The sequence below is a fragment of the Vicugna pacos genome, chromosome 17 (genome assembly GCF_048564905.1).
Source record: "Vicugna pacos chromosome 17, VicPac4, whole genome shotgun sequence".
In the NCBI taxonomy this organism is placed as follows: Eukaryota; Metazoa; Chordata; class Mammalia; order Artiodactyla; family Camelidae; genus Vicugna; species Vicugna pacos.
The window spans coordinates 55,065,059-55,085,506 of record NC_133003.1 but is presented as its reverse complement, the minus strand read 5'-3'; the positions used below and the strand labels follow the sequence as shown (position 1 = coordinate 55,085,506).

The following is a 20,448-nucleotide window of genomic DNA, read 5'->3' as shown; positions in this document are numbered from 1 at the left end:
TGAGGTCACTGCGCGCTCTGCACGCCCGGTGCCCGCGGCCGGCTCGCCCCCTCCTTGGCGTTGTCCCCGCTGTTCCTTCTTCCTCTCGGCTGCCCGGCCAGCACCCTGGGTCCAGCCCAGACTCTGCCTCCCCTGCTGCTTCTGCAGCCTCTGCCCCTGCAAAGCTCAGACCCAGGCTGCTGCAGGGGAACCGCCCAGAACCGGCGCCCTGCCCCCCAGGCCCTTCTCCGGAACCTCCGCTATCGATTGCTTCCTGTGCCCGCAGGCTTCTCTCCGCAGGCCCTCCCCTCGCTGTCTAGGTGTGACCCTGTCTCTGTCTTGATAAATGTCCCGTGCTCCAGAGCCCCTGGCCACCCACCCGTGTGGCTGTCGCTGTGCAGCCGGCCAACCCCTCCCTGCCTTACCCAGGCTGCCCCTCTGGCTTGCTGCCCCCTGGAGGGTGGGTATGAGGGCTGGGCCATGCCCCGGCACCTGCACTTGGGCCTCGGGCAGCTTCCAGGCCTGTTTCCCTGCCTGCTAAATGGGTCCAGGAACCCATGAACCTGCAGGTCTGTACCGGCTGCCCCCAGGCCATGGCCCCCGTGCGCGTCTGCAGACCCGTGAGGACGCCCTGGGGCCCTTCACACCCATCAGCAGGCATGCTGGGGCTGGCTGCCGGGCCCACCTTGGGGAGACGGGGCCTCACCCTCCCGCGCCCACAGCCCCTGCAGATCGACGACGACTTCTGCGGGCAGGACTTCAACCAGCCGCTGGGCGGCACGGTCACCATCGAGGGGACGCCGCTGTTCGTGGACAAGGACGACGGCCTGACCGCTGTGGCCGCCTACGACTACCGGGGCCGCACTGTGGTGTTCGTAGGCACACGCAGCGGCCACATCCGCAAGGTCAGCCCCGGGGACGGGGCGGGGCGGGGCGGGGGCAGAGCCGGGGGCACGGCAGCTTCGCTCTCTGCCCACTCAGCGCATGAGCAGGTGGGGTTGCCCCAGAGCCAGTCCAGGCGCTGCCAGAGCCTCGTGGGGCCAGGACCTGCGTGGCCCAGTCCCTGCACCCCAAGAGTGGCTTTTGTGTCTGGCACGTGTTAAGGCTGGGCGTCGGGGCTCTGAGGGCGGGTCGGGCCTGGTGAGGGGCCGTCTGCCCCCTGAGGCCTGGAGCTGCTGGCCCTGCTCTCTGAGGGCGCACAGTGACCTTGGGGGAAGGCTGGGTGGCAGGAACAGAGCAAGCCTGCGCGGCCCCCTCCCCTCCGGGATCCAGTGTCTGCTGAGACAGCACTCTGCCCTGGCGGGAGGCCCTTGCCAGGCTCGGCGACAGCAAGGCCAAGGGCAGGGCAAGGGTGGCACCCCCGCCCCCACTGCTGCTGGTTGGTGTGGAAGCAGCGTGGTGGCTGCAGAGTGAGGGGCAGCTTCTGGGCCCCTCTGTGGGCTCCTCGGGGTTGGGGGGGCAGGGCCTCTTCAGGTGGTTCCAGGCTGCCTCCTCCAGCAGCAGGTGTCGGGCTGAGATGGGCAGGGAGGCTCCCTGGGGAGGCAGCCACCTGTGGGTCAGTCCAGACCCACTAGATTGGTGGGGGCCAGCCAGGGCCTGCGGTGGAGGAAGACCCCTGGGCGGCAGTAGGGCTGGGGTGCCTGGGAGCCCTGAGGGTCAGTGCAGGGGCGGCGCCTGGAGGACGCAATGACAGCTGTCCCGAGCCCTACTGCTGACACAGCTCTCCGCCTGGCCTGCGCCTGTGGGTGGGGCCGGGCCTGGGGCCAGCGAGGCCCTTGCCAGCTCCCAGCCCTGGTGCCAGGGTGTGTGGGAGGGGGTCTCCCATCTCTGCCGTGTTGGCTACACTGGGAATCAGGTCTCACTGTGCTCTGACCCTGACCTCTGGGGAGGGACCTGCACCCCAGCCTCAGCTTCCCCTCCATGAGTGGAGCCTGGAGTGTGGGCGTGGCTGCATGGGCGGGTGGCACCGGGGGCCCCTGGCTAGGCGCTGTGGGGTTTTGCTCACAGCGGCTGAGGTCCAGTGGGTGGTGGCAGGCCAGCCCCTGTGCCCTGAGAGCTGGTTCTCATGTGCCCCACCCTTCTGGCCGCGGGGTCAGGTGCTCTCCTGTCCTGCGGGTGGCCCCCCACTGTGGCACAGGTCCCTCCACCCATTGCCCCAGGAGGGCACATGGGGCTGGGGGAGCAGAGGAGAGGGGCCTGGACCCCGTGGGTGCGTGTCAGTCGATTGTGCCTGGCAGAGGCCTGCCTGAGGCAGCACAAGCCGCCTAGGTGGGTCTGTGGGAGAAGCTGCCTGAAAACATTCCCTCGGGGGCCCTTGACCCAGTCACCTGGCGGAGGCCAGACTCCTGGGGCTGGGAATGGCCCTTTTGATGGCTGGTGGGCTGGTGGCCAGGCACTGTCTTTGCCCACAGGCCACCCTGTGAGGCTTGGAGAATGCGTTCGTCCAGCACTGCCCACCCCCCAGGCCTCTTGGCCTCTTCCCTGCCCCAGTCCCTTGGAGGGGAGACCAAGGCCGAGTGGGGACCATGGAGGTGGCTCCAGCTGGAGGTCCCCTCTCTGCTCCTCCCCGGCGTCTACACCCAGTGCCCTGTCCACCCCAGGCACACCGGGCAGGGCCCCTCGCACTTGAGTGGACGGTCCCCTTTCTGGGGGGTGGGGTCAGCTGTGCCCAGGGGCTGCTGGCTGTCATTTGGGGGATCAGAACAGCTGGTTTAGAGGCCCTCCCACAAGGCGCACCTCCCTCACCCCCTAGACCTCCCCCTGCACCCCTGCACCCACGCCCACCTCCCACATGGAGGGCCATGAGGTTGTTCACGTCCCGCGGCGAGTCGCTCGCTCCCAGTCTTGCTGGAACGCTGAGCCCCGCCGTGCCCTCAGCTTTAGCTGCAGGTGGAGACCTAGAGCCGGGCGGGAGCCAGAGGAAGGGGTGTCCCCTCTCCTGCCCCTCTGTCCACAGCCCCCTCCGTCTCCCAGGGGTCCCCACGCTGGATCTCCGGCCGTGACGCCCGGTGACAGGCGCTGCTCCCTGCTGGAGTGCCTCTCCTCAGCCAGGGCCTGCCTGCGGCAACAGACCCCCACCCTTCCCTGTCCCTCCCGTGCCGTCCTGGCCCTGACCCAGCCTGGGGTGGGCGGCTGTGGGCCAGGGGCTGGGGCCGGACAGGGAGGGCTGCAGCTCCGACCCTGCCTGCTGGCCGCACAGCCTCCGCTCCGCGGGCCCTCAGGCTCCCTCTCTGGAGTTTCAGTCCCAAGCCTTCCTGCCTTCCAGGCCGGCTCAGCCTCCCCGCCCCCCCCACCGCCGTGAGCCATGGGCACCACCTCCCTGCCTCCGGCCCTCTGTCTTCCTGGCGTGTGGGGTCCGGCGCCTGGGGACTCCCACCCACCTTTGACCCGAGGTTAGGCCTTCTGTGCTGACAGGCCCTCCCCATGCCTGGTCCTTCTTGGGCTTTAAAAAGCAACCCGGGAGCCCTCGGGACGCGCCTGGCTCCCGGCCACCTCCAAACAGTGTTGTGTAAAGTTGCAGTCGATCAGCTCAAGAGCTGCCAGCTCGAGCTACTGAGGGCTGGTGGGGGTGCCCCTGACTCCCAGAGGCCCTGCCTGCCACCTGCCCCCCCAACCCAACAGAGGCAGGCGCTCTCCTGGGCTGACCCCCTGGGAGCCCCAGCCCTGCATGTGCCCCCTGCACTGCCCCCGCCCTGTTGCCTCCAGGGACCCCCAGGCCCCGGTGTGAGTCCCAGAGCCAGCCCAGGTGCCTGCGGCGGGTCGGGGGACGACAGGCCCTGGACTCCCGCCTGTGGGTGCGCCCCCTGCCCTCCGCCGCCCACGGCCTTCTCAGAGCTGAGCTGGGGAATCCCTGCCCCGTGGGTTTGCTGAGAGGCCCTGGCTGTTCCCCGCTGCGGGGCGGGGGCTGCCCCAAGGGACACAGCTGCCCTGTCTGAGCGCAGTCCTGCCGCTCAGTGGCCTTGCCAGGCAGGAGCGCCACCCCGTCTGCCTGTGCAGCCGGTTTTTCAAGAGAATCTGGAAAGCCGTATTCTGTGTGAGGTCTCCTGGTTGTTAACTGTTGGCTACAAATCTACATCTTAAGCCTCGTGGGCCAGCCCAAGCATGCCACGGGCCACCAGGTGGTGGCCGGGGGCCTGAGCTGTGTCATCATGGGCCCTTGGGGGGCTGGGGGCGGGGCCCACCAGTGGGCGGACACTCCTGCCTGTACGGCAGTCCCAGGCTGTGGCTGTGGTGCTGTCCCCTGGGGGGCCTGGGCTGGCCTGTCCACCGTCCCCTCAGGCACAGTGCTTTGTGTCGGTGCTGAGCGCCTGCTGTGTGCAGCTCTGGGCCTGAACTGCCGGGGACGGGAACACTTCTTACCTTCCAGGGGCCTCTGTCTCTGGAAGCTTCCTGTGGAAGATGGCACCCCCCACTCACTCCAGGACTCTGAAACTCAGAGATTCTGAGAGTCTAGTGGCCTGGGGTGGGTCCCAGCCTCAGGGTGTTGGTGCAGCCTCTCCTCAGGATCCCCACTCAGGGCCTCCCTACCCCAAGGCCGACCACCTGCTTGGTGCATCCCGTGGGGGTCCCTGCACCCCAAGCCCAGGTCTGTGCAGGAGGTGAGCGGGGGAGGACCTGTGGGGCTCGGGGTGCTGACCTCACAAGAGATGCTGGCGGGACTGGGCTGGGCCCTGTGGGCTCCTGCATGTCTGGGCAAAGTGCTGGTTTCGAGTGACTTGCCCTCTGGCGCCTGCGGAGCTTCCTGGGGGCAGCCTGCACATGGCGCCAAGTCGTGAGCCCTCGGCACATGCACACGGTCTCCAGGGGCAGGCGGGGTTGGGGCAGGGTGGTCCCCGGCATCCTGTGTGTGGCTGGTCTGTGACCAGCAGGCACACTAAAGTGTGACGCACCCATGGGAAGGTGCGTGGCCTGGAAAGTGTCCCACGAGAGCACAGCAGACACCCGTCCCCTCGAAGCCCCCTCCTGGTCACTGCCCTTCCCAGGGGTCACTTCACTGACTGACTGTCCATCCCTGAGGGCTGGCTTGTGGCAGGAGCCACATGGCACGTCCTCCGTCTTCTCCTGCCCAGCGCCCTGTGGGACTTAAAACCTCTGCCCTGTGGGCAACTGCAGGTGGTCACTCCTGTGCGTGGGGGCGTCCTCTGCTCACATGGCTGCACGGTGTCCCCTCTTTCTGGGCTGATGTGATGTTTCTATGTTGCCATTTCCAGGACCAGGGGGCGTGGGCAGCAGCCGACAGGGTGGTCCGTCAGCGGTCGCCCACGGCCCTGCTCGTGGCTGATGGCTGGGTCCCCGCGGTGCTCTCCTCCCTGGGAGCTGTTGGTGGGAGTGGAGGGTCCCAGCTGCCTGCTTCCGGGGTGTCTCGGCTGCTGTGCTGTGGGGCCCTTGGCTGCACTGCCCTGCCCACCAAAGGCGGTGGTCCCCAGAACCTGAGAGCGGCGTTGCCTGGTGCCCTGCAATGTGTCTGTGTTCTGGGGGTCAGGGTGTGGTCCTTTTGGTTCTGTTGGGTGTGGCTGGCAGTGGCGGGCTGAACCAGAAGGGCATAGGGGCCTCTCAGTCACCATGGGGGGTCTGTCTAGAGGCGACCAGTCCCTTGTCCCAGAGCCAGTGCTGCAGGAGAGCTCATGCGACAGTGGCCAGTGGCGTTGCCCACGGTGAGCCTGGGGTATGGCCGGTCGGGCTCAGCCCCTGTGGGCACCCGGGCACTTGGGTAAGAATGACACTCTGGGGTGCAGGGGGTCTTGGCCTTCCTGTGCCCAGCCCCCGGTGCACCCAGGCTCACAGGACCCAAGTTTTCCACCCGCAGTGGCAGGGCCTCTCCCCCTCCAGGACCCGTCACCATGGGGGTTGGGGTGCGCATCCCTGGACAGTGCAGGAGATGGTCACAGAGGCTAGAAGAGGCCAGGGGTCTGGAGAGTCTGCCGGGAAGGGCGTTCTGGGTGGAGGGAACAGTAGGGTCCAAGCTCAGAGGTGCTCGTGCGCTGCCGGGAAGGGAGCAGTGCCAGAGGGGTCGAGGCTTATCCTGCCCGGTGCTCAGCAAGGGCTGCGGAGCCTGGCTGGGGGCAGAGAGCTGGACGGCAGTGGCGGCTTTGAGAAGCACAGAGCGCTGCATCATCTCCTCATGCCGAAACCCCACTCAGGGTAGAGTGGGTGATGGGCCTTGGGTTTGAGGTAGGGACACATGGCCAGGTGGTCACTGCTGCCAGCCACAGCGGGCGGCCTGCTGGGCTCGGCATGCTTACACCTCAGGCCATAGTGGCAGCCCGGCCACTTCTCTGGCGTGTGATGGAGGCTGTGTGAACTTGGCTGCCTCTCGGCCCAGCTTTGTGCAGCCTCTGTGGCAGTGAGGCAGGTTCTCTGGGACCACTGTAACCTCCTCCACACCCGCCTTCAGAAACTCTGAGCCTCTTAATTCTCCCGGCCCTGTGAGTTGGTTTCTGTCAGCAGACAAGGAAACTGAGGGTCAGGGAGGACCACTGCTTGCGTTGGCTGGTCCCTGCTTTCCTGTCTGTGTATTGAGGATTGCTGGTAGGAAAGATGAGATTCCTGGGACCCCCTACCTGACAGGTGTGTCTGGCTCAATTAGAACCATCAGGCCTCCTGCAAATCATGTTTTAATTACCTAATTACTGCCAAGAGGAAATTGCTAATTGCTTTTCCAGTATCAAATTTCTCCTGGCCTTTCTGAGAGCGGACCCAGGAAGGGGCCTAGAACCTGCCCCCTGCCAGAGAAGGGGGGAGCCTGTGGTGGCCCTGGACGGGGAGAGGAGAGGTCTGGGAGCTGGTCCTTCAGGGCATCAGCCAGGAGCCCTGACCAGGGAGGAGTTCCTGCGAGAAGAGGGTGCCAGAGGCTCCTGTCCTGTGCAGCCCCTCCCAGGACCACCCTGCCTCCTGGGGGGCTGGGAGCAGGTTTGGCAGCTGCATCTCCAGGAGGAGGGGGCTCCCCTGAAGTCCCAGCACTGAAGTCCCAGCGAGCTGGCCACTGCCCCCTCCTGTGCCTGCCCCCACCCAGGGCCTGTCCTGCTCCCCACCCCCACCCGTCTGGAGGCCAGGAGTCAGCTCAGCCTGTGCACCCCCGCTTTGCAGACAGGCACACGGGGGCCGCCATCTCGGGGTGGGCAGAGCAGGGAATTCTCACTCCCAGGCGGAGGCCTAGCTGCGCAGCCCCCTGCCTCCGGGCGGCTCGGGCGCGTGCCGGCCTTGGCCAGCAGCCTGGACGGCCCAGACATCCTCCCCGGTGCCCCAACCCGCCCTCAGCCCAGAGAATGAACCCTTTGTTGGGTCTGGGCTGGACGGACAGCTGACCTGGCCGGGCCGAGAGCAGCCTGCCCACAGCAGTTGGCCAGGGCCTCACGGTGCGAGGGGTGCGGGGGCAGCGGCTGGACCAGCCTAGGGCTTGGGCCTCCAGGGCCAGGGGCTGCCTCCCCTTGGCCTTGGGCAGGGGTCCCTCTGCAGGACCCCTGTCTGCTGTATCCCCAACCTCAGGGGCCTGCTGGCCTGAGGGTGCAAGGGTGACCCTATTCCCTGGCCTTCTGTGGGGAGGGGCAGGCCCGAGGTGGTGGTAGGCGCCTGGCCCACGGTCAGCGCTTTGCCTGGTTCTGGCTGGGAGAGGCTCCTGGGGCCCAGCCCTTCCCTGGGGCACTGACAGCCCTTGTGCCTCAGCTCAGAATCCTGGAGCCTCCTCCAGGTACGGAGGGGCAGGGATGACCCTGGGCGGAGACACAGGCAGGGGCAGAGGGCCTAGGTCAGAGCCGGGAGGGCGTGATGCAGCCTGCCAGGCGTGCCCAGGAGGCTGGATGGCTCCACTCAAGCCGTCTGGGTGGCACGATGGGCTCTTCATGGCGGATGGACCCGGCTGGGTTTGAGGAGATGGGTGTGGAAAGTTCTGGTGGTCTTGGGGGAGGGTCTGCAGAGCACAGCCCTGACAGCTGGAGGTCGGGGGAGGATGCTGGGGTTGTGGGAATCTCCTGTGTGTCCTGCGGCCCAGTTGCCCTGGGGTGGGCCGCCCCAGGTTGGTGGCCCTGAGTGACAGCTGTGAGCGGGCCTGTGGCGTCGGCACGCGAGCTGCGGGCATGTGTCCCACTGTCCTGCCAGCTGCCTGGCCCGTGCCACCTCCTGGCGGCCTGCTGCACCCCTCCCCCCACTTTTGGAGCAGACCCTGCACCCCTGGGTGCAGCTGGTTTGTTCAGTGCCCTGGGTCCCTCTGGCAGGTCTTTGCGGGCCTCTGTTTACCTGTCTGTGCGACACAGGTCCTGTGTCCCAAGGACTGGTTGTTCCCAGCCGCTCGGGGTCTGGCTAAGCCTTGACGCAGTTGCTCAGAGCATGGTGAGGGGCGTGTCCACTTGCTGGCCTGTGGGCTGTGCCTCCCTGATGCCCCCTTGCTCTCTGCTTTCCAGAAATGGGGAAGCTCTGTGTGTTTAAGGGCGGGGGCTGCCCAGTGTCTGGCAGGTGGGTGGACAGATGGGTGCATGGCGGATGGACAGCTGGACAAGCGTGCTCCCCGCCACAGCTGTTGGGAGCCACCTGTTGTGTCTGTGGTCCCCCAGCCGGCCCGTGAGCTGGGGCGTTCGGCAGCCTGGCTGGCCCACCTGCCCCTCCCACCTTCCCCAGGACCCTGGGCTGGCTCTCTGAGCTCCTGTCCCCACCCTCTCAATACCCGCACCCCCGCCCCAGTCCCTGCAATGTTTCCCTCATCCCCTGCTGAGTGGGGCAGGGGATGTGACGTCCATGCTGCAGCCTGTGCCCTTAGCCCAGATGGGGAGGGGGTCAGGAGCAGCGCAACGTGGCTCTGGCGGTCAGGGTTGGGGAGGCTGGGGCCCTGGAGCATCCCAACTCAGCACACGCCCCTCGAGTGCCCCCTGCGCGTGGGGCCAGGAGTATGGTCAGCCCAGTGGCAAGGCCCCGGGGCAGGCCTCACCCATCAGGGAGGCGCCTGCAGGGGGAAGAACGTGAAGGGCCCTGACTTGGGTCATTTGAGCTGAGGCTGGATCTGGAGCTCGGGGTCCCCACTGGTGCCCCTGCCTGTGCCCAGGCCATCCCCTGCCCTCTGGCCTTGCTGTCCCCTACTCCCTGGCTGCAGTCCAGCCTGGTCTCGTTGGGCCTGTGTGGCTGGCTCTTGGGGGTTGGTGACTGCCATGGGGCTCGGTCCCCGGGAGCCCTCCTTCACGCCCCAGAGCGGCTCTGGCGTGGGAGTGGCGCTGTGCCGAGGTGAAGGCTGCTCTACGGGGCTGTGTCTGGGGCAGGGCGGGGCTGGGGCCCAGGCAGTGTGGGCGCAGAGGCCGGACTGCTGGCCTCCCCGGCCCTGCCCTGTGGCCGACGTCCAGCCTGGGCCTGGCCAGTCCGTGGAGCTGACTGTGGGCTCCCCGTGAGAGCAAGGCGGGAGGTTGTGGGGTTGGCGGGGTGCAGGTGGGGTCCTGTCCAGGCCCGACCCACAGGTGTGGAGGCTGGGCTGCCGTGGCACCCTGCCTCCTTCCTGAGGCCCTGTAGGCCCGGCCCCGTGGCTGCCTCCCCTGCCCAGTGCCGGACTCAGCTCTTCCGGGTCTGGTTTGACTTAAGCCTGCCTGCCTGGCGGGGAGGCAGCTGAGCGGATGTTGGGGGTGGCCCGAGGCCCTCAGGAATGCGGCCCTCCCCCTTCCCTCTCTCCCGCAGCCTCTGGCCCAGCCAGCGCCCCACCCTGGCTGGCTGCCCTCTCCCAGCCCCTCTCGGAGCTGGCCCAGCCTGTGTTCGCCTGGCCCCGCAGTCCCTGGCCAGTCAGACCTGCCCTGTCCTGTCAGCGTAGGGTGCAGAGGAGGGGTGTGGGCTGAGCCCCCCACCCCGGTGGAGGTGGAGGTAGGCTGGGCGCTCCGTTACAGCCAGAGAAGGGAAGGCCCGCCCATGCCCTGGGAGCCTGCCCGGCCGCCAAGCTGGGTGGATGCCGCCCCACGAGTCCCATCTCTGGAAAGCCCCCTGGGTCTCTCTGTTAATTAAATACATTTGTTTGGTAAAAGCAACTAAAAATACTTGCAGCCTTGTGAGCTGTGGGGAAGGAGAGCTGGCTAATTAGCGCCCGGCTTGTTTGGGGTTTAGGGTACATTTCCATGTAGATGAGACCCCGCCCCTGACTTCCAGCCTGTCGGGCCCCACCTGCAGGACCAGCCCCTCACTGCAGCTCCTGCCTGGAGGCTCCCGGCCTCCCTTCTTAGCCGCACTGGGCCTCTCATGCCTGCTGCGTCCCTGCAGCCTCTTCATGCCCCCTATTCTCTCTGCACAAATAGCCCTTCCTCTGGGATGCCTAGCCTGGCCCCAGGGAAGCTGGGGCCCCTGCCCAGGGCTCCCGCCGCCTTTGCCCTGGGTGTGGCTGTGCAGCTTGCCATGTTGCTGGGCCGCGGTTTGCCCCAGCCCCGGGAGACCCCCACCCCTGGGCTGTGGCCTTGGTCGCCTGGTGGATGGGTTGGGCCAGGACCAGGCTACTGGGCTGCAGCTGATCCTGCACCGGCTCCCTGGGGGCAGTGGGTGCCTCGGCATTGTTCTTCAAGGGCTGGGGGGTGGCTGGGGGTGGGCACCAGGCCCCAGCCCTTAGCTTGGAACGGGCTGGGGCAGGAGGCACTGAGGCAGGCCCGCTTGGGTCTTGCTGCCACAGATCCTGGTGGACCTGGCAAACCCCGGCGGCCGGCCGGCCCTGGCCTACGAGAGTGTGGTGGCCCAAGAGGGCAGCCCCATCCTGCGTGACCTGGTCCTCAGCCCCGACCACCAGTACCTGTATGCCATGACTGAAAAGCAGGTGGGTGTGGTACTGCGGGAGGCGGTGGGTGGGGCTGGCCCCCGGGGAGCTGGGCGTGGCCACCCTTGGCCCTTTGTCCAGGCTGCCTCTGAGCTTCCCCAGGCTGGGCCTGGAATTCCCACCTCCCTGAATGGCTGCGTGTCCACAGGACTGGATGCTGGCAGGAGGTCGTCTTCAGGGCAGTGGTGTCGTCGGAGGGTTTAGGGTGCATCTGGGGCCCTGAGGCCTCAGGCTGTGGTCAAGCTGGTCAAGGCCGTGCACCACATCCTAGTCCAGGCTGTGGAGCCAGCCGTAGCCACCCTGGTGTCCCCCTGGCTGGCTGGAGATGGGCAGAGCAGGGGGCCAGGACCTTCTTCTTTGTCCCTTTCCTGCTGTCGGGTTTTTCCACCTCTTAGTGCGTCAGAGCCAAGCCGGTGAGATTGGGGTAAGCAGGGCTCTGTCTGCCTCTGGACTTAGGGTTGGGGTCAGAGAGCATGTGGCCTTCTTGGGAAGCTCAGGTGCAGACAGCGAGAGGGACTCTGGACGGAGCTGTGGGTTCTCTCTGTGCAGTGCTCTGTGCTGATGTGCTGCTGAGGGGCCTGGTCATCTTGCCCCGACCGGCCGGCTCAGGGTCACTCAGGACTGGCCCTGAACCCCCAGGCAGGAGGAGGGCCCGGCAGGGGTCTCCACTGTGTGGGGGGCAGGGGTGGGCAGGGCTGGGACTTGATGCCGAGGCCCTCCTGCCAGGTAACGCGGGTGCCCGTGGAGAGCTGCGTGCAGTACCCGTCATGTGAGCTGTGCCTGGGGTCACGGGACCCCCACTGCGGCTGGTGTGTCCTGCACAGCATGTGAGTCTGCTAGGGGCGGCGAGGGTGGGAGGGCCCCAGGCCAGGCAGCCCTGCTGGGTTTCCTGGGACCTGAGTGACCGTGGGCCCAGCTGGCCCCAGTCAGGACGGGGTGTGGGTAGAGCCTCCCAAGTGCCATGGGGTGGTGGGCCGGGGCTCCCCTGGCCTCCCGCCAGAGCCCAGCCCCTGTGCCCCCACCCACAGCTGCTCACGTCAGGATGCCTGCGAGCGGGCGGACGAGCCCCAGCGCTTCGCCTCGGACCTGCTGCAGTGCGTGCAGCTGACCGTGCAGCCACGCAACGTGTCGGTCACCATGTCTCGTGTTCCGGTGAGTGCAAGCCCGAGGACAGGGCAGGGAGGAGGGGGGCCGGACCCCGCTCACCGCACCTCCCACCTCCCGCCCGGCCCAGCTGGTGCTGCAGGCCTGGAACGTGCCCGACCTCTCGGCCGGAGTCAACTGCTCCTTTGAGGACTTCACCGAGTCTGAGAGCGTCCTGGAGGACGGCCGGATCCACTGCCGCTCACCCTCCGCGCGGGAGGTGGCACCGATCACGCGGGGCCAGGGTGAGGCTGTGGGCGGAGTGCCTGGGGGCCCTCCTGTCGGGCAGGGAGTGGTAGACGGTCGTTGGGACAGTGAACGGGCATCACATGGTGATGGGCTCTGTGCTGCTGGTGCAGGAGACCAGCGGGTAGTCAAGCTCTACCTGAAGTCCAAGGAGACCGGCAAGAAGTTTGCATCCGTGGACTTCGTCTTCTACAACTGCAGTGTCCACCAGTCGTGAGTGTCCCTGGCCACCTGCACACGTCCCCTGGGGCAGCACAGCCTGGCGTTCAGAGTGGAGGAGCCAGCAAGGGCAGGGCCTCCCCAGGGAGATGGGAGGGGCCTGGGGCCCAGTGGTCAGTGGGGCAGCAGGGGTGTGATGTATGCTGATTCACATGAGAAGAGTCTCTCCAGCCACCTTGTGAGCAGGGGCAGGCAGCTTGTGGGCAGGCTGCTGCGCTGTCCAGGCCGGAGATGGCCAGCCAGGGGTCGGGCACTCGGCCCCTGCCGCTCTGGGGCAGGAGGGCCAGGTCCTCTGGTTGGGTGGCCCCTGGAGCACAGAGAGCTGGGCGGGGGAGCGCTCCCTGGGTCTCCCGTCTCCTGCAAGCACGCCAGCCTCAGAGGAAGAGCAGAAGCAGAGGACCCACTGTGCATCCCATAGGGCCCGGGGCACTGGGTGCAGAGGGAGTCCCCTGACCTGGAGGTGCCCAGCCTGGAGGGTCAACCTCAGAACCAAGGAGTCTGGTTTCTTGAAGACAGGAAGTCATGTCTTCATTTGGTGACCGATTTGCAGACCGATGCCCGCCTGGCTCTCTGTGGGGTGCCCAGTGTGGGCCTGGGTGTTATGACCCCAGGGCCCGGCCTCCCCGGGTAGGGGCTGGGACCCCGGGGCAGGGAGCGTGCTCTGAGGCTTGGGGGACTGCTGGTCTCTGTAGAGGCGGGGTAGCGGCGGGTGACACGGAGCCACAGGGATGATGAGACGGGGGTGTGCAGGAACGAATCAGACAGGCTCCTGCCGGGCGAGCCTGTGTTCTGGTTGGGGAGGTGCTGTCTACCACAGCTGTCCAGCCCCAGCCACTGCTGGCCACCTACCTTTACATCTTAGTTTATCAGGACCAGGTGGGATTTAAAACACACTTCTCAGCTGCGCTAACAAAGTTCCAATGCTGATGGTCACACATGACCTGGTGTGGCTGGTGGTCACTGCACTGGACAGTCTTGTCTTTAGACACGTGCATCCTTGGAAGGTTCTGTCGGTCGGTGCTGGGGTGGACTGTCAGGCGGGGAGCAACAGTGGGTGGCAGGTAGATTGGCTGTCAGGAGGCCTGAGCAGCGAGGAGCGATCTGTGCAAAGGCCCTGGGGCAGCTCCGTGAACAGTAGCAGGCATGTGGCCCTGGGGAGGCACAGGCTGAAGCCCCACCACCCTGCCCTCTCCCTACAGCTGCCTGTCCTGCGTCAACGGCTCCTTCCCCTGCCACTGGTGCAAGTACCGCCACGTGTGCACGCACAATGCTGCCGACTGTGCCTTCTTGGAGGGCCGGGTCAACGTGTCGGAGGTACCGTGTCCTGAGGGCAGGGGTCCAGGGGGTCAGGCACAGCATAGCTGGGTGTGGCCTGAGGGTGGTGGGGATGCTGGCCGGACGGTCTACAGAGAAGTCCTCAGGGTTGTGTTTGCCAGACAGTGGCATTTGTTGGTGGTCACTGCTTGGAGCTGCAGACCAAAGAGATGGCAGGGGATGATGGGTGGGGTCTGTCCACCCAGTGCAGTAAGTGTCTGGCTGGGTCCACATGGACGCGCAAATACACCAGGTTGATGTGCAGGCCATTCCTGGAATCGCTTGCAGGGCTGTGTGGTAATTGGTGGTAATTAGGTGGTAACTGGAGCCGGGAAGGCAGTGACTGTCATGAGCAGTGGTGGTGAGAACCAGGCCGAGGGGGGCCCTGTCCCCATGTCCCACTCTCAGTGTGGGGCCTTGGACCTCGACTTTGCAGTGGACACCACGCCCATTGGCTGCTTGGGGTGGGCAGGTGTGAGTCCCACTGGCCACATAGCCTTGAAGGCAGCAGCTAGGCTGGACTCCCCCAGGGCCAAGGGGCACAGCCAGCATGGGCCCCCTGTGCTGTGGCCACCCCCACCGTCTCCCCCTGGGCCTTGGTTTTCTCCCTCCCTGGTGACGTGATGGCAGTGGGGCGTGGGCCGAGAACAGATGGGACCGCAGGCATTGGGGGTCGCAGTGTCTGTGACCATGGGTGGTGTGGGAGCCGGGAATACCGGCGTGGGCAGCTGACCCGACAGCTGGTGGGCTAGTAAGGAGGTGGGTGTGCCGTTACTGCAGGACTGCCCCAGGTGAGGCAGTGGCTCTGGTGGATGCCAAGAGCCCAGGTGCCAGCAGAGCGTTCCTGACGGGTGGGGGCCTGTCACCAGCCATCTCTGCCCCTTCCCCACCTGAGCTGCTCCAACAGAGGAAAGCACCCTGGGGTTAGTAGCCCGGTGGGGACCTCAGGGAGGCCGTCTGGGGCCGTCACAGCCCGGGACGTGGAGGAGCAGGTGGAGCGCCACTGCAGAAGTTTGCCAGGGCAGGGCTGGGCTAGGGGCGGCCGGGGTCGAGGGATCAGACTGACTTCACAGATGCGCCCTCCTCTACTGCAGCCCCCGTTTGCATGGGGACGTCCCTAAGGAGTATGATGTCTCCAGGGAGCCCTCCCTGCCCCTGCCTGTCTCTGGTTCTGGTTTGGTTCCCCTGGGGCCATGCTCACACCGCAGGGTCTCAGTCCCAGTCCCAGTGTCACCTGGCGTCCCACCCAAGAAGGGATGAAGTTCTGGTGCTCCCGTGTCTGCTCGGTTGTCTCGGGCTGGGAAGACCAGAGTATGTTGGGCGTGCGGTATTGGGAGGCAGCTGGTGCCAGGTGGGCGGCCTGGCAGCGGTCCGGCCTGGAGTGCCCCTGAGCACAGCCCGCCCTGGGAGCTGGAACTTTCTGCCTCAGTCCGGCCTCCCCAAGAACAGGGGGAGGGGCCCCTGGGAGTGGAGGGTTTTCGTCCAGACTCTTCTTTGGTCTGTGTGAGAACAGAGTCAGGTTGAGAGAACAAAAGTGTAAGTGAAATTATCAAAACAGAGTTGTGGACCTGCATGGGTGAGTGCAGGGGGCCGGGCCCCCAGGGAGGGGCCTCTGTGTCCATACTGCTCATCTTTTCCCGGCTGCAGCTCAGCTGGGTCTCAGGCCACTCAAGGGGGGGGGGTCAAAGCCAGGCCTGAGCTGACCCCTCTCTCCAGCCGGGGTCACAAGGTGCTGTGGCATGATGGGGGCACGGAACCTGTGCCCCGAGACCCACAGGGGACAGGTGATGGCGCTCACCTCTGGGCAGAGAGGTGGTGTCAGTGTGGAGGGAAGGTGTGAGGTCAGGGGGCAGTGGCAGCAGGGCCCTGGTGGCCAGGATGAGCCGGGGCTGCCGAGGAACTGGGGGTCAGCCAAGGGCTGGGGGCAGCAGGAGGGTCCCTGGACTTGGGGCTGGCCTGGGCGCCTTTCCAGAGGTTGGGGCCGTGCTGGTGTCAGTGTGGCCACCATGCACACTGATGACTCCCGCCGGGGCTGCAGCCTGAGCACAGCTCCGAACGCAGCCCGAGTGCCGGCCGATGCCCGTGTCCACGTGGCCATCGCCTGCCTCTCGCTGGTGGAGACGGGGCACCTGCAGACCCAGCGGTCAGTGATCAGCCTGCCTGGCCTGCCCTGCCAGCTCTGCTGCCCCAGTGCCCTCAGGGGCCCTGAAAACCCCTGCAGAGCAGGCCCACTGCCTCGGGAGCAGCTCTGAGGATCCAGGATTATAGCCTGTTTTCAGCATCTCTATTTAAAGCGCTCGGAGCGTTCCCAGGGGCCGTCCTCCGCGGGCCATCGATCTCGGCAGGCCGTCTTCTCTGGGCTGCTGCAGCCCTGCTGCAAGGAAGCCAGGCCGTTGCATCAGCTGCTGTTGCGGAGGAGCTGGCCCTGGTGGCCAGGGTGTTTTCCGCTCACTCTGGCCATTTTCACCTGCTCCCCGCCGCCCGCTGAGAGTGTGCACGAGCTTCTGCCCCCAAGGCCCTCTCGGCTGCAGCCAGAGGGGGCCCCTCGGGGGGGGTCCCGCCCAGGTCACAGTGTGCAGCACAGGACCAGGCCTGGCTGGCCGTCACTGAGGTTCTCAGTCTGCCCATTTGTAAAATGGGTGTGGCGGTGCTTGCCCCGGGGAAGCTCAGGCTGCATGCAGACTGTGACTGGGGCCAGAGTGGGGTCTGCCCTGCTCGCCAGCCTCCAGCCCAGGCTCAGGAGAAGCCTTGCCACCCCCAGGACTGCCCCCAGATCCTGCCCTCCACCCAGATCTACGTGCCAGTGGGCGTGGTGAAGCCCATCACCCTGGCCGCCCGGAACCTGCCGCAGCCACAGTCAGGCCAGCGTGGGTACGAGTGCCTCTTCCACCTCCCAGGGAGTCCGGCCCGCGTCACCGCCCTGCGCTTCAACAGCTCCAGCCTGCAGTGCCAGAACTCCTCGGTGAGGCCAGTGGGGCAGCTGGGGCCAGGGACCCCGTGTGCTGTGGGCCAGCGCCTCGCAGCCTCAGATCTGGCTTCTGCTTTAGCTGACCAGCAGCATGTAGCCATGTCTGCCTTGCCCGGTTCAGAGGGCACTTTGGGTCCCCTAGGCCAGGCTGCAGCCCTCAGCTGTACCCGGGTGAGCAGGCCGCAGGTGGCACCCAGAGCTGCCCAGACATTGGACAGAGCACGTCTCAGAGGCAGCTTTGTTGGGGGTCTGTGGGATGTGGGCCAGGTGGAGAGTGTGCGGAAGGGCCCCATGCCATCCTTGCCCCACGCCCCCAGGGCAGGTGGGGCAAGGTCAGGGCCACAACACCAGCTGTCCTGTGTCCAGGCACAGCAGCCGGGCAGTGGCAGCCAGTGTGCTCACGTGCCAGCACATGTGCCCAGAAAAAGCTACATTTAGAGAGCCTCAAATCCAACAGGGTGACTTTATTCAGGCCTTTATCAAGTCTTGTAAATTTAGTGACAGTGGTCTTTGCAGAGCCAGAACCTTCCCTGGTGGGTGAAGGGAGAGGACCGAGTTGTTGGTCTTGAGGCCAGCTGAGTCCTGCTCACCCGCAGGCCTTGGCCTCCCCATCTGTTCAGGAGAGCAGTGGATTTCCTGGAGCTGGCCAAGGCCCCGCATGGTGGGTGGGTGACTCTGGGCCGTCCGTACGGTCCCTTGGAGCCCTGGGGAGGGGTTTGAGGTCAGAGGTCTGGCTAGATTCTGTTGGTGGTGGCCCCTTGGCTGACCTGCTCTGGCAGGGTGGGCTGGAGACCAAGGGTCACCACAGGCTCTCGGGGCAGGTCTGCCGCTTGGCGGGGCCCTAGAGTTCCCCAAGCCTTCCTGCCTGTCCAGCCCTGTTTTCCCTCCTCCTCACTCACTGCCTCCTGCTGGCCACACCCTCCACCCACATCTCCCTCTGGCTCCCCTAGCCTGGCTGTCTCCACCTCTTCTTCCTTTTTTGCATCCCTAAGGCCGTCTATCCGTCTCTCTGCATTTCTCCCCCTCCCTGAGCCTGTCACCTCTGTCCCCGCAGTCCCCCCACACACCCCCCCAGACCCACATTTATCTTTCCTGCAGCTCCTTGTAAAGGGAAAAGGGAGTATCAGGGAATTTGATAGGATCCAATTAAATTCCTGTAGATAAGACGGTGATGAATTACTCTGGGATGGACCGCAGGTCTTCAGCTGCAGAAAGTGGGACACAGCTGGGCACCCAGGCCTGGGCCCCCCGGGGAGGGCCGTGTCCCTGAACCCAGCCCAGCCTGGGGGTGAGGGGCAGTCAGGGCATGGGGGGCGCATGTCTCCCACCTCAGGGCAGACCTGGAGGTGGGATTATTGAGCCTGTTTGGATTTGAGGAAAGGGAGGTTCACAGAGCGTCCCTGACGTGTGTCCAAGGGGTGCAGTGGGAGTCCTGGTCTCCTGGTGGGGCCGCCTGCAGTGGGCGGGTGGGTGGGCGGGCTTCACCCTGGAGGGCAGGGCCGTGGCCACCAGGAAGGAAGCGTGTGCGCGCGCGCGTGGATAGCAGGCTCTGGTCGTGGCAGCAGATGCTTGGTCCCTTAAGCTGGCCTGCAGGCGGGTGGCTCTGGGCATTCGCTCCAGATTGTAAATGCCAGTCTCGCGAGGCAGAGCCCCCAGACCCCCCCAGCGGCCAGGCCCGGAAGTGGCCCAGGAGGACACCAGGCCCTGAGGTGCTGCCCCGGGCTGGGCCGCCGTGTGGCCTGACCGCCCTTCCCGCTGCCACAGTACTCCTATGAGGGCAATGACGTCAGCGACCTGCCCGTGAACCTGTCCGTGGTGTGGAACGGCCACTTCGTCATCGACAACCCGCAGAACATCCAGGGTGAGCCGGCTGGGCGGCCCGGGGGCTGGGCTGGGCAGGGCCGGGGGCGGGCCGCTGACTGTCCCTCCCCGCAGCCCACCTGTACAAGTGCCCAGCGCTGCGCGAGAGCTGCGGCCTGTGCCTCAAGGCCGACCCCCAATTCGAGTGCGGCTGGTGCGTGGCCGAGCGCCGCTGCTCCCTGCGGCCCCACTGCCCCGCGGACTCGCCCGCTGCCTGGATGCACGCCCGCCACGGCAGCAGCCGCTGCGCGGACCCCAAGATCCTGAAGGTAGGCGGGCCCCCAGGCCTGGGAGGGGCCACGGCCTCCCGTCCGCGCCTCCCCGCGTCCCAGCCTCTGCCTCCCCGCAGCTGTCCCCCGAGACGGGCCCGCGGCAGGGGGGCACGCGCCTCACCATCACGGGCGAGAACCTGGGGCTGCGCTTCGAGGACGTGCGGCTGGGCGTGCGCGTGGGCAAGGTGCTGTGCAGCCCGGTGGAGAGCGAGTACATCAGCGCGGAGCAGTGAGTGCGCGGGCGGGGCGGGGCGGGGCGGGGCCACTGGTGGGGCGGGGCTGCTGGGGGCGGGGCCGGCCCGGATGCCCGCACTGAGGCCCAGCCCCTGCCCGCAGGATCGTCTGCGAGATCGGGGACGCCAGCACCGTTCGGGCCCACGATGCCCTGGTGGAGGTGTGCGTCCGGGACTGTTCCCCCCACTACCGGGCCCTGTCGCCCAAGCGCTTCACCTTTGTGGTAAGCCTGCCCCTCCTGGCCCTCCTCCCCGGGGCCGTGGGGGCCGTGGGGACTGGCCTGCAGGGGCCGGCCCAGGCCGCGGGCGTCCTCCACGATGGGCCCCGCCCCGCCCCTCTTCCTCCGCAGGGCCTGACACCAGCTCCCTGGGCGCCCTGGGCCCTGCCTGCGGGCGGAGTCTGAGACCCTGTGAGCACAGGCCTGGGCCAGCTGGGGAGCTTGCGGGGGCAGGGACACCGGTGTTTCCCTGGAGCTCCAGCCACCCAGTCCTTCCTTCCCCTAGACTCCAACCTTCTACCGTGTGAGCCCTGCCCGCGGGCCCCTTTCAGGGGGCACGTGGATTGGCATCGAAGGCAGCCATCTGAACGCAGGCAGCGACGTGGCGGTGTCTGTTGGCGGCCGGCCCTGCTCCTTCTCCTGGTACGGGGTGTGGACCGGGAGTGGGGACCCCGCACAGCCACCCCCTGTAGTGGTTGGTTCAGAAGCTGCGTGCCCCCTGCTGTTGCCTGGGCAACAAGAGGGGCTGCTGGAGAGCCTGGCTGGGGTGATCACTATGGAAACCCGAGGCGGAGAAGGTTACCATGGAGACAGGCTGCCACCAGAGTGGGAAGGGCAGGGTGGGCGGAGCCTGGCCCAAGGGGCGGGCACAGCCGCTGGACCTGGGTTGTGGAGGGATTCCTTGGGCACACAATAAGAAGCATTTAAAAAATTTTAAGAGAGAAAAAGGGAATTTTAACAAAAGCCGGGAGCCCTGAAGTGGATAATTTTAGATTAGGGATGATAATGGAGCAGGCCTTTAAATATTTTCCTGCGGTAATTACCCGTTATCAGACTAATTATTGGTGTTTGCAGCCTGCCGCGAGTGGGCCTGGCGGCTGCGGGGCCTCCCAACTGTGATGTAGAAACTGGAGGGACGGAGACCCAGGTGCAGGTGGTGACCGGCTGGCTGCCCTGTGGGGTGAGCCAGCATCCCCAGCCCCAGCCAGCTCACAGCCCAGGTCCGGGATTAGCCCATTTTGAGGTCAGGGTTAAGGTTAGGGCCACGTGTGGGTGACTCAGTGTCGCAGGAGCTGGTGCTCACTGTGGTGCTGTGGCACCCGAGGACGCTGAAGCTCTGTCCTGCCAGCCGTCCCCTGGGACTAACAGGGCTGCTGCAGGGCTGCACGGAGACCTGGCCCGTCTGGTCTTTTGCATGTCAGGGCACGGACAGGTTTGCCCACTGACGCTGTGAGCA

The 20,448-nt window shown here is 66.3% G+C and overlaps 1 protein-coding gene and 1 long non-coding RNA gene across 3 annotated transcripts in view; one reads left to right on the top strand and one right to left on the bottom strand.

Moving 5' to 3' along the window:
- PLXNA1 (plexin A1) overlaps nucleotides 1-20,448 on the top strand; it is a 44,737-nt gene that overhangs the window by 6,760 nt on the left and 17,529 nt on the right. For both annotated transcript variants that reach the window (XM_072942014.1, XM_072942013.1), the window contains exons 3-15: nucleotides 702-884; nucleotides 10,598-10,738; nucleotides 11,465-11,565; nucleotides 11,767-11,890; nucleotides 11,973-12,126; nucleotides 12,241-12,340; nucleotides 13,546-13,660; nucleotides 16,422-16,622; nucleotides 18,393-18,489; nucleotides 18,564-18,757; nucleotides 18,838-18,989; nucleotides 19,097-19,217; nucleotides 19,498-19,634. In XM_072942014.1, coding sequence (XP_072798115.1) covers nucleotides 702-884; nucleotides 10,598-10,738; nucleotides 11,465-11,565; nucleotides 11,767-11,890; nucleotides 11,973-12,126; nucleotides 12,241-12,340; nucleotides 13,546-13,660; nucleotides 16,422-16,622; nucleotides 18,393-18,489; nucleotides 18,564-18,757; nucleotides 18,838-18,989; nucleotides 19,097-19,217; nucleotides 19,498-19,634 — 1,820 coding nt within the window. The remainder of the gene's footprint in view (nucleotides 1-701; nucleotides 885-10,597; nucleotides 10,739-11,464; nucleotides 11,566-11,766; nucleotides 11,891-11,972; nucleotides 12,127-12,240; nucleotides 12,341-13,545; nucleotides 13,661-16,421; nucleotides 16,623-18,392; nucleotides 18,490-18,563; nucleotides 18,758-18,837; nucleotides 18,990-19,096; nucleotides 19,218-19,497; nucleotides 19,635-20,448) is intronic.
- LOC140686842 (uncharacterized) lies at nucleotides 17,088-19,641 on the bottom strand. The gene is made up of 2 exons (XR_012060826.1): nucleotides 19,551-19,641; nucleotides 17,088-17,332 (listed from the first exon to the last, which is right to left on the bottom strand). It is a non-coding gene; the product is annotated as an uncharacterized lncRNA (long non-coding RNA).